Source organism: Amphiura filiformis, chromosome 5 (assembly GCF_039555335.1).
Source record: "Amphiura filiformis chromosome 5, Afil_fr2py, whole genome shotgun sequence".
Lineage (NCBI taxonomy): Eukaryota > Metazoa > Echinodermata > Ophiuroidea > Amphilepidida > Amphiuridae > Amphiura > Amphiura filiformis.
In genome coordinates this window covers 7746310-7759427 of record NC_092632.1, presented here as the reverse complement: position 1 = coordinate 7759427, position 13118 = coordinate 7746310, and the positions used below count along the sequence as shown (strand labels likewise).

At 37.0% G+C, this 13118-nt stretch overlaps 1 protein-coding gene across 1 annotated transcript; it reads left to right on the top strand.

Moving 5' to 3' along the window:
- Positions 1-5895: 5895 nt before the first annotated feature.
- On the top strand, positions 5896-12508 carry LOC140152567 (cyclic AMP-dependent transcription factor ATF-3-like). The gene is made up of 4 exons (XM_072174957.1): positions 5896-5923; positions 6409-6730; positions 7164-7271; positions 10327-12508. Exons 2-4 carry the CDS (start codon positions 6440-6442, stop codon positions 10489-10491), a joined length of 564 nt encoding a protein of 187 aa, XP_072031058.1. The 5' UTR covers positions 5896-5923; positions 6409-6439; the 3' UTR covers positions 10492-12508.
- Positions 12509-13118: the final 610 nt, after the last annotated feature.

Below are 13118 nucleotides of genomic sequence, written 5' to 3'. Positions count from 1 at the left end.
TAGTGTATACACTCCTACGCACATTATTCACCAGTATCACCGTTCCCATTCAATACTATACATGTAATTTCATGTATAGCGACCTTAAACTATGTGTAAGAGACTACAAATGATGACATTACTCAATTTAGAAACTGACATCACAGGAAGGCGTGTCTTATGGCACATGTGACTGTGAGAAATAAACAAACCGTTGTGTTTGCAAACAAATGATAGTGTTAGTGACCTTCCACCCGATTCGCATTAATTTCACGAATGTTAATTTTTATTTCAGGCAAAAATACTAAATAAATAATTGTTTCCTCTCCTAAACATTCGCCCTGGAGAGATTTTACACATATATTGCACAATCTAGAATTGTTTTGATGTTTTGATCTCAACTAAATTAATTTTACCGGTCTAATATGACGTTTTGTCAACGTATTTGGGCGTCGGTTGATATGCTGAATGACTCATTCACTGTTTTGTGAGCAGTATGGCATGGCGCGTTTCATTCATCCAATCATTGAATTTATAGGTGATCGAATATTCCTGAATTGGCTATTATGAAACAATCTGGTGCGATTTTAGAAGCCGTCGAGACATGCAAAAATATCAAAACAAGAAATAATCAATTAACACTACCTATGCCAAGCTCCATAATGTTTTAACAGTGAAGAGTTAGTAACTCCACGTGTATCGAGTTGACGAGGCCTTAGCATTACGTCAGTTTCTAAATTTAGTAACAACTGATTCAAGATGGTATCCATAAACATGGCTATTGGCTAGACGTACGATTGCATAACGAAGTTAAAATCGAAGTATAAAACAAGAGACAACCAAAAATGGACGATTAGTAGGTGCCCAGATACATATTAGAGGTGCCCTAGTGCTATATAAGGCTGTTATTTCTTAATTCATTCAAAATATATGAAGTTAATTTTTCACCGGCATCTACATTACGCATGTGTCAATCACTCTATGATCGCATCACATTCTTTATCGGCATAAAAACTCTATTCTGTGATTTACCCTACCTACCTGTATAGCAAGTCATGTCATCTGACTCGACACATCTTCCACATGGCAACCACTTTGTAACCATAAACTGAAATATTTCCTATAAATCCTTCGGCAACATCATAAATGCACATCTTTTTAAGAGCTCCGTATCTGCTGGAATATTTGGTGGATGTTTTTCCTGATCATACTTCCGTTGGAATTCCCCAGCTGAGAGATAGTGCGGACTCATACCTGGACGATCGTGGCGTCGATTCCCAATCAAGTTCAACAACCAGTGAAAGTATTTGACTTCCGTCCGTTCAGCCACTGTTTATTTTCCAGCATAATTATAAAGGTAAGTGTTAACTTTATTTGGTCACGCTTCAGAAAGCATTTCTTTGCTGATATGTTGCTGTAAATTATAAAATATTGTTTCTTTATTTTAATGTACGCGTGTAGGCCTACTTACTGGTTTTGCTTGATCTGCTGCATGCTACAAAATCATATCGCGTCAAATTCAGTTCGCGAGATGGAGACCATGGGTTATTATTTGTGGCGTAGCGTCATAGGGGCACGGGTGCACGTGTCCACCCCACCCCCCATCGATCTGAATTTAAATCCCACAGGAAAATTGCCGAAAAACGGCTTGTGCCGCCCCCCCCCCCATCTGATCCGGTGCCCCCAATCATGGTCGGTGCCCCCCCAATGTGATGACCCATGCTACGCCACTGATATCCTAGCTATAGCCAGACATCGTGCAAACTCCAATCTATCACCTCATCGTCGTCGTCGTCGTCGTCGTCGTCGTCGTCGTCGTCATCGTCGTCGTCGTCATCATTGTCATTGTCATCGTCATCATAGAGTGGCGTCAATCCGTCAGAAGTTTGGGGAATTGAACATACAGACAGGGTCAAAGGTCATCGAACTTAAGTTGCCACACAAAAAAGAACAAAAAGTGGCACATTTTCCCAAAAAGTGTACGGGTCAAGGGTGAAAATAAGTGGGAGACGGGAGCCGTTTGGCCCCCAGAAATTCTAAAATTGCCCCTGGTGCCATCTCAATTATAGTTGACCATGAGACACGGAACTGCCCCCCCCTGGAAAGTGAACCAAAAATATCAAACTCAAAGCAACTAGTGCTTAAGTTATTTAACTTCCACTTAGTGAGTGGAAATGGCCCCTGGTTCCTATAGTTAAATAAAAACCATATGTGTCATTTTTATGTAAAGGTATAGTGATCCATCTCTCCTTATTTTCACCCTGGTGGGTCCCCCAGGTTTGACGCCCATATTCATCATCAGCACTTAACAGCAGGCTCAGCAGCAACAGCATTGTCGCCGATGATCATCTCTGGTATTATCATCATATCATATTACTGTGAATCATAATTGCAATATCTTTCATTTCTTTTATGCTGTATATTGGCATGCCATGTAATTAATTGGTCTCTCATTGCCGAGGGAGAATCGTTGTTCAGATACGATGAAAATAACGATTTTGAGCCCCTTATTTGCGAAATTAGAAACTTTATAGAGCCCCCATAGGCCTAATATCGACCAGCAAGTGGAGCTTGTCAGTTCTTTGTGCGCCCCCCCCCCCTCCAAAAAAATCATCATCATCGATACACCATGCATCACGGTCAGCCTCCCTTGGTGTCTCGACCATGATGCTTGCATGATACAGGTCTTGAACCACGAACCTGTTGACGGGGTCGGTTCTGTTTATTTGTTTGTTTGCTTGTTTTAATTGACATTAAAAAAGTCAAAACTGAACAATTTCAAGACAAAAAAAACCTTGGTTTTCTTTCATATTTTTTAAAATAAAATTTCAACCAAAATCGAGCCACTTCGACCAAAAAGAGAGCTTTTGTTCATTTCATCATGTTCATAGAGCAAAAATATCCCCAGAACGTCGCAAAGCTACGGTGAACTGTGCCCTGGGATGGGAGTGGATGAGCGGAGTCCAGGGTTTGCTATCGACTCGCAATAACTTGATGACCATATAAGGTATGGATTCTGCTGATCATGTGATCAATACTTGCATGGTATCAACAAGTGGACTTGTCCTTTTATGGAATAAACTAGAGGAATACATTAATATTAAATTTTGTTTTACAAATTCCCGAATTTTGTTTTATTGTTCTTCATTCCAGGGCCCATAAACATAAAACATGTAAAATAGCGCCTTTTATAATTGTTACCAATTACCCGGACCGCAGCTTGTTCATATATCCTTTCGAATTTGCAGAGTGGAGAGTATGCTAATATAGCATTTGTTTTAAACCAAAGTGGATTTCGATATCTGTGGACATCGGACTATTCGGAGGCTGCATTTAAAATAAATGATTATTGAAGTTAAATAAATGGCTAATTAGTGGATATATCTGCACCCATATTAGCTAAAGGGATACACTAGAAGGTAGGCTATGTGACGATTGTATTGTAAATCTCATCCCTGAGCATGAAGTTGCGCTGGATTTCTACCAATGATTTACCAAAGAGCACACCGATTGTCTCAAGAAGATCTTATCACTCAAATCTGTGAATTCTATGCGGTATAACGGAATAATCAAGAGAGAAACATTCAACCAGTGGTTTAGAACACAAGAAGCCAAAGGATATGCTTCAAGACGTCAAAAATTGACTTGGGGAGATTTCTGCATTCACCATGTTAAGGGATTCAATAGCGACGTTTGCACAGTATTTTTTGTGGGACTTGAGAGCACATCAGACACACCAAATTGCATTCAGAATACGAGGATCAGGAATGTCCTCGACAAGAACACAAGAAAAGCCGACCATCATTTTGAAAATTTTGTATGTCTTCAATACGAAATGTCAGAATTTTCAAATAATGGTCGGCTTTTCCTGCCAGCTATACATACACTTTAAAGGCCCATGAAGTGATTTGCTCATCCAGACGATCGTAAAAATCATCAAAATTCAGATTTTGGTACCTTTGTCATTGTCATAGATGTGCTTATATAGCCACCTAGTGGTTCAGCCAAAATGACAATTTGAATGACTTATCCTTCACTTTGAAGCAATTTATAAACAATTTTATTTTTTTACACTTTCGCTGGGATCACTCCCGGGGGATCACTGAATGGGACCTTAAGTAGGCCTATAGATCCTATACATTAGATTTACAAAGTTTACTTTGGACTGTTAATGTCAAAAATGTCAGTTTTTAATAATTTATCATAAAATTTGTATTATATCGCGAATTTCAAAAAATTAAATTATTTCATATCAGAAGGACATTCTTCATATGCAAAATACAATTTAGTGTGTCTGATGTGTTCTCAGGTCCCACAAAAAACTGTGCAAACGTCGCTATTCGATCCCTTAAGGGACTATGCACTCTCAGAAATGTATTAAAATTGTTGTAACGTGTTAATTATTTATGTTCAAGATATATACAAGTACATTTTTGGAAAGGAAATAAGTCACAGAATCTGAAGGCCTATATATACACATAGGGACTATTTGGTGTAAAAACGTAAATTCCAGGGAAGGGTTTTTTTAATTTTTTTTTTTTTGCTTTTTTTTTTCGTTTGTTTGGTGTGTGTTTTTTTGGATATTGGCCAATAATGCATTTTTTCTGCGAACTGGTGAATGCTCAAAATGGCAAAATAAGACATTTAAAACAATTTAAATTTTTAGGCCTAAATATGCACAATTGTGTAAGTGTAAAAATATTGATGTTCCAAATTGACAAAAAAATCAATTTCTTGTGGCAAAAATTTTAAAAAGAATCTATTTAAACATGTGCAAATCATGATAAAAATGCAAATTTTGACATTTTGGATTTATATTTATTGTAAGCATGGTAAGTGTAAAGACAATTATATACCAAATTGACAGAAAATCAATGAATTTTTTTGAAGATCTATCTATAGTTTCTTCAAAGTTGTAATTTTCACATCAAACCTTGGGATTTAATCTCAATTTTGTCCTACATCTAATATTCCAATGTCAACACATTTGGCTGATTAAATTTGGGACACTACGAATATGCTAAAGAGTCAGGTTAGAAAAAAAATTAACCAAATTCAATTAAACAGAACGTATATTGTGGCTTTAACGTAAAAATATATAAAAGTAAGTAAATATTTAAGCTTATTTACCAGGTCTCAAAATATTTCTGGGCACCCAAACAATTAGAAACGTCATAATAGGTGGGCAGTGATGCGCGGAATTCAAATCTATGATTCATTGAATAATTCAGACAAACAAACGACCATAAACTAGGAACCCATTTTATATAAATAAAAACTGAAATCCCAAATGAATCATACTGGGTGACTGGGATTTGTTATTGTTTAACACAATAATGGTTTATCGTCTGATCCCAGTCTGCTGATACCCTGAAATTTCACTTTGTGGTGCAATCGCATTTCAATTAAACGCCCACAATATATTTACCAGTAATTACTGGCAGCAAACGTTGTAATTAATAATGAAATCTTATTTAAAGTAAAACGTCGCTCAGATTTGTGTCTCATTTCACGTTCGTATCTGGTAGCTTCTGGTACGCAACACACCTTTTGATACCCACTTCCCAGTCCCCAATATCTTTAAGATACTTGCATCTATAGGTAAGAGCCGGTATAGCTTCACGAGTGAAGTTTCCAGAACAGTCGCGCGCAGATTTGCTGCTGATGCAACGATATGCGGTTCTTACTCAGTGAGCGAACAAGGTTGCTTGCATGCAATTCGCCATTCTTAGTTGAAATGTGGTAGCATTCAGATGCTTAGTTTGCTGTCTGAAAAATAATTTCAGATAAATTCATTTTAATTTCTTCTTTCTTAACTTTTACTATTTTAAGCCAAACAATTGGAATAAGCGTCCAATATGGCATAGGTGAGTGCACTAATTCTGGGCGGATGTGTGTCCTGCGCCCGGGGTCCTGCGCCGGCTGGTCGAGCTTTCAAGTTTATGTACGTGTTTGTTTGTTTCGATCTTGTGACCCCTCTCATTCCATCTTTTTAAAATATTTCATAATTGTCATTTTAATTACTTTATTTTGTTTGTTTTGAACGTCATTCAAAACCACATGACCGTCCGTACTCAAATTTTTTTATCATGCTTTATAACGTCCGTTTTTTCTCTTCATTTCATGTTCGTCGCGTCGCGCATCATGTCCTAGTTTCATGTTTCGGCTTCTGTTCATCTCATCCGTGGATAATTATAAATAGCCTTTCGCGCCAATCTGCGTTACGGTCATGCGTGCGTATGACCTGCGTACATATGGCGTCAGATCATAGGCCTAAGTATGCTGTCTTTGGTGTTTTATCCTGGTTTTTATTTCTGGGCTCTTGCAAATAAAATACCGTATGCAAATATTGAAGATTTCAATTTCAGTCACGAAATCATATTTTGCACGTTATTAATTTTGGATGTTTCTGTCTCTTTTATTTTGCAGCAACTCGAAATTTTCACCCAAACAACCGACAATGGTCAACTTCAAACACGACATGACAAACGACGATACATTACTTAGCGACGACGACAACAACGATATTACCAACGTCGGCGGTGTAGTAAGTCCAGGACTGCCTGAATCAGAAGCATCAGAAGGCGATACATGCTCGTTACCAGATGAAGTATTTGATGCATTAGGCAAATTAGAATTCAATTTGTCTCCACTAATAAAGGAAGAGTTACGCACAACCATCAGAAACAGACGATTTGGAAGCGGTATGGAGGAATTGGTTATCGACGACTCTCCAAAAGAACCTGTCAAGGTAAGCTGTAGTCACGAGGTTTCTGTGCGCAGTGGAATATTGTTAAGAATTTTAACAAGTTTAATTATTTTTTAAATTTTTAAGCAACTGTCTGTTCAGTTCAGGCATAGACAGCTTTTTAACAGTGTAGAACTAGAAATTTCATGTTCGTGTGCCCCTAATTTAGGTCCAAACGGTCCGTCTTTTACCCTATAATATGATGACCCCATATTTTTTACATTTTGTTCCCATTGAATGCCAAAAATCTTACTCTCACCCATGACCCCATATTGTATTTTAATTTGCTCTCCCCAATTGCCCCCTTACCATGAAATTGTCAGCCCTACACGTAGGCCTACATTGCAGTGTCCACCTCCCCCTCCACCCCAGATTTTTTTTAATCCTTACGTAAAACTATAAAAGGCTTATGTCATGTATGTGTTTGATTTTACAGCTGACGGCTGAAGAAGAAGAAAAAAGAAGAGTTAGACGAGATAGAAATCGCATCGCAGCAATCAAATGTCGGAAGAAGAGAAAGAGTTCTGCCCAGGCGCTAGAAGAAGTAAGTGTCCATTTTATGACCCCGGGGTCTCTTCCTGGTTGAAGGTATACGGGGATGTGCCACGGTTTTGGGGTACCTTTTCAGCGATTTTGGTATATCGATGGGTGGGTTTTCATGGACACCCAATTGGGCGCATTTTGGCAAAAGTGTCCTTAAAATCGCCCAATTAGGGCAAATGTTGGTGATTTTTGGGTGCTTTTTGTTAAAAATTGGTATACTGCAAAAACAGCAAAAAGTAGGTATAGAGAAAGTCAGCATCCGAAAGTCTGCGTGGCACATACCCGTGCACAATGTTTTGACGACAACCCCCCCTCTCTCACTATTGACCTTCAAAAATAATGTCAAATCAAACTCATGTTAAATACATGATTAGATCTGATCATCTGATGCTACTGTCACACTTTATCCGGCGGATATACGATCTGATCAAAATAATCTATGAAGAAAGTCATCGGAGGTTCCGAGAATTGAACTCTGTGACAAGTAACTTCCTTGGAATGGGGATGTCATCAAACATGTCAAAGATTATATGAAAATAAGACTTCCGTTGCGTGGAATAAATTGGTGCACCAGTAATGCACTTATCGTGCAGAAATTGTGCTGATATTTTAAGTCAAGCAATAATCATGATATTAATTTTGCCGATTAACAATGATTAATGCACATTATGCAGTCATGTCTACAGCAGAATTCACCACGACCTTTGCAGGACTTAAACCCCATTAAACCAAGATAAACCTCATTGAAAACAGCTCAACTATGTGGGTCTCATCCGGGGGGTCTCATAGCCCTGGTTAAATTCATAAACATATGTTTCTGATTTACATGTGCGATATTCAATGTGCTGTGATGAAATAGGTATTATAATTTCAGTTGGATGCACCATTACAAAGCAAACGCACAGTTAACAATACTGAGCGTGGCCTTTGTTTCCGAAACGAGAACAATATTATAGTCTGCGTATTGTTCTCCAGCCATGTGGATGGTACAACTCATGTCAAACTTGTCACAGTCATTGTGATCGTATCACACAAGTAAATGAGAAACATGTATTTTAGACTTAACACGGTTTGGAAAAAGTTTTTCCATTATTTAGCTCCCTATATCAGGCAGTCAGAACTCCATATTTGGGAGGGCTCGACAACAATCTTCCCAAAATCGCATTTTAATCATTTTTAGATGACCATAGAGGGAAAGAATTGAAGTTTATTTACAGCTTCTATGGCAAAAATTGATCAAACCGATCACACGATGGTGCTCGTTCGAAGTTGGAGCTATCGCGAGTCAGCTGTTGAGCACAATTTGCCATTGAAATTACATGTCCGACTGTTATGAAATTTTGGAAGACTCTCTTCGGGAAAACAGCTCGACAACAGCTTTCCCGTGACATTTTTACTTCAAATTGTAGTATGTTAAGGGCTGGGGTATGAACGTTTGGACAGTATTTATTTTGGGACATTAGAGCACATCAGACATATCGAATTGCATTCTCAATATGAAGAATGTCATTCTGATATCAAATAATTTTGATTTTTTGAAATTCGCAATTCTATACACATTTTATGGCAAATCATTAAAATTGATATTTTGATATTTAACAGTACTTGAAGTAAACTTTATAAATCTGATGATTTATACTTAAAGTGTATGTAGGTGGGATGAAAAGCCGACGATCAATTGAAAATTTTGACCTTTCGTATTGAAAATATGGATTTTTTTCCCAAAAAGACACAAAAAAATTAGGTCCTTTTGGGAAAAAAATCCATATCTTCAATACGAAAAGTCAAAATTTTCAATTGAGCGTCGGATTTTCCTCCTGCTACATACACTTTAAGAATATATCATTAGATTTATATAATTTACTTCGAGGACTGTTATATATCAAAATTTGAAAAATATCAAATTTTATAATTTGTCATCAAATTTGTATTATATTGTGATTTTAAAAAATGAAAATTATTTGATATCAGAAAGACATGATGCTTCGTATTCAGAATGCAATTCGATAGGTCTGAGGTGCTCTCATGTCTCCACAAAAATACTGTCGAAACGCAATAAACGCTCATTTTGGATCCCTTAAGGGATCTAGATTGAGCGTTTATTGCGTTTCGACAGTATTTTTGAGGACATGAGCACTCAGACCTATCGAATTGCATTCTGAATACGAAGCATGTCTTTCTGATATCAAATAATTTCATTTTTTTTTTTTTTTTATATAATACAAATTTTATGACAAATTATAAAAATTTAATATTTTCAAATTTTTGATATATAACAGTCCTCGAAGTAATTATTTAAATCTAATGATATATTCTTAAAGTGTATGTAGCTGGGAGGAAAAGCCGACGGTCAATTGAAAATTTTGACCTTTCATATTGAAGATATGGATTTTTTCCCAAAAAGACCTATTTTTTTTTGGTGTTTTGGAAAAAAAATCCATATCTCCAATACGAAAGGTCAAAATTTTCAATTGATCGTCGGCTTTTCATCCCACCTACATACACTTTAAGTATAAATCATCAGATTTGTAAAGTTTACTTCGAGTACTGTTAAATATCAAAAATATCAATTTTAATGATTTGCCATAAAATGTGTATTAAATTGCGAATTTCAAAAATCAAAATTATTTGATATCAGAAGGACATTCTTCGTATTCAGAATGCAATTCGATATGTCCGATGTGCTTTAATGTCCCAAAATAAATACTGTCCAAACGTTCATACCCCAGCCCTTAAGGATGAACATTATAATTCACATGTGAGCTTCTATGGCTATTATTGGGTGAAGGGTTTTCCCACCAGCCTACTAACTAGTCCATTGCCTATGCCTACAGTAGCCTTACAGTACTGTGAGTGAGCTAGATGTCAATCAATTGGAGCGCTGTGTGTGCACTGAATAGGAAAAACGGACAGTAACTGCATAATGAGAGCTAATGAGGGCTTTGAGTAAAACAGTTATGTCGATATTAATTTCTTCTTTATAAAAAAACATTCAAAATGATAAGAAATAAAATGAACCTGATCACATTGCCTTTTTTCCTTTATCTCATTAACAGGAGTGGGAACAACAACAGACTTTACATAAAAAGCTTCAAAGTGAAGTCGATCAACTCGAGGCTGAAAAGCAGAAATTAATGCACATGATGCAAGCTCATCGGCCCTCGTGTATAATACGGACAGAAAACGCAATAGCGACACCAGAAAATGTCGGCCAAAGATAGAGGTGGCGCAGGTGGTATGGACGACTTATGTCTATCCGCCAGGCGCTGTTAAAACTGAACTGTAGCATATACAAAATATTGGACAAGAACTTGCAGGTATTTCATTGACTGCATTATTGTACCTTGTAAATAATTCCGATGCAGTATTTGCAATGAAACCGACCAGGGAAGTGCCAAGTTCCCTCAACCGACTAAACCAAAATTTCGCGGGAAAAGTATCCAAATTCACCATATCGTCACCATCCAGTTGGGCACAATCCCGGGAATCACAAATTGAAGTTTGTTTTCTTGAACGGATTGAGCAGTTTATTTACATTTTTTGCTACTTGTTTGAAATGATGGCATACTGAAAACCCGGGACTAAAAAAGATTTAAAAGTTTATTTTCCAGCTGTTTCACTGATGTAACTTACCGGTTGCTGGGCATGTAGATTGGACAGTGCAGTCGAGCATAATTCCGAGATTTCACAGAATCATAGTCACTTAAATTCCATTGGTTTTCGGATCGGATTTTGAATTTTGAATACAACTATATGTCTTTGTAATTATGGGAATAATGATGAACCTGGGAAAATAAATGATGAACCTGGGAAAATGATGTACCTGTAGAGTTACGAGATTTAACTCCTTATTACTGAGTGTTATAAAACTGCAAAAGTTTTATTCAAGCTCAGCATTCTCACTTCTTAGGACCCGGAGTAATTCCACAAGTGATGTTTTGTCATCACATGCCGACAACTTTTGATCATACGACTTGGACGTCAAAATAATAGGGTTAGTTGATCACGTTTCTATAAAATGTAAATATTCGATGCTAATGGTTTACGATTATCATTATTTGACAATATTACTATATTATCCATGATAATTACTATTTTGAATAATACTTAAATTTGACATTGGAGGCAAAAATCATTCACCTACCTCAGGCCTGGCCACATTGTGACTCCGTTAATGAGGACTGGTGCTCCTTTATGATACGGAAATATAGGGTCAGACGTAACCAGCAACATAATACAGCAAAGTTGAGATTTCGTCAGCACATAGCGCTCATGGAGCACTAGGGTTTAGGGTGAGTGCTCCAAGAGTTAGGATTAGGGGGTGTTCTCTCAGGAGTGTTATATACGTTGACGATATCTCAATTTTGCAACATATAGGCTATGGCCTAAAGCAACTTAATATGCTTTACCACAGTGAATCAAGTAATGGCCTTAAATTTGTATGAACAAGTGAACGGTGTTGTAATGAATTTGCCTAATAGCATGAAAAGGCAAAGTGTGTCACCTGTGACTATAGACAATTCAGGTCAGCAAAGTCGGTATCTAAAGCTTCGTCAAGACAATATTGTACGATCTGTACTGTTAGCCCATACGTCTCGTCGTCACTAATCGACTGTGTTGGACCATGGAAGTAAGACTGCCATATTTTTGATATTAGCAAAATTGAGTTATCGCCAACACACAGTACTCTTGAAGCACTCAGGAGCACAAGCCAAAAACTAGCCTAATATTTTGAACACCATAGAAATTATCGTGTAGAAAATTGTCAAATTAAATCATTCCGGGTTGTGCGGGAGGAGAAGGGTGGAAACGTAAGCTTCAATCATGTTGGGGTAACCTGAACCCGGGACTCGAACCCTGATGCTACAGGAGCACTGTGTTGTTGTGTTCCAGGAACACTGTGTATTGACGATAACTCAATTTTGCGATATTAGACCACCTTATCAAATAATGAAACAACAAGTGTTGATGGTGCATAATCGAAATAGGCGGTACATTTTCAATCAACATAAATAATGACTTCATAAATATCTTGCATGAATAGATATTCCATATTGAACCTCAATAATGACAAAGGGATCACATATAATTTGATCAACATTCCATTATCTTTGTATATTGATGGCTATTTTGTAATAAGACGGGTTTAAGTTGTACATAATTCGTGTGAAAAAAGCATGTACTAAGTTAAGTTTTGCAATAAAAATGTTAACACATCATATGAAATGTGTTGGCTTACGATTTGTTGTCCTATCGTTTGTCCGATGAATGTATTATACATGCAGGGTGTCCCTGAAAGAACCGTATCGTCGGAAACTTAATTGTTTGGGTATTTTAACGCCACAACTAAACATACTAGTAGTGGTTCAACTATTACATACTTTTTGAATTTTTACAATTGACCATACCGTTCGTGAACTAAAAGAATTTTACGAAACTCCTCTGTTGTTTAACCTTTCCACAGATTCAAATATCAATCGATGATTTGTGTTCGAGTGCTGATCACTGCGCATCTTCAGCGCATGAGGTGTCTATTGTCATTGACAGATATTTGATTCCGTGGAACGGGCTGAAAATGAGGTAGTTTCGCAAAATTCTTTTATTTCAAAAACGGAGCGTAGTTTAGCTGCTAAGTTCCTAAATTGTGCACTTTTTGTGCAATATTAATTCATTAATTTTAAAATGTCCAAATGTGTGCTCGCGTTACGTGACTCGCGTTACGTGACTCACGTTACACTCAACTTACCTGAAATAGCAATCTTTATTTCACCACATTTCTCAGCCTGAATAGATACTCATGTAACCTTTACTATTGATTTATAAATTCAATGTTTAAAATGAAAGCCAA

Coding starts and splice junctions, on each gene's coding strand:
- LOC140152567 (XM_072174957.1), top strand. CDS start 6,440: ATGGTCAACTTCAAACACGACATGACAAACGACGATACATTACTTAGC. Junction 6,731..7,163: donor CTCCAAAAGAACCTGTCAAG/GTAAGCTGTAGT, acceptor TTGATTTTACAG/CTGACGGCTGAAGAAGAAGA. Junction 7,272..10,326: donor CTGCCCAGGCGCTAGAAGAA/GTAAGTGTCCAT, acceptor TCTCATTAACAG/GAGTGGGAACAACAACAGAC.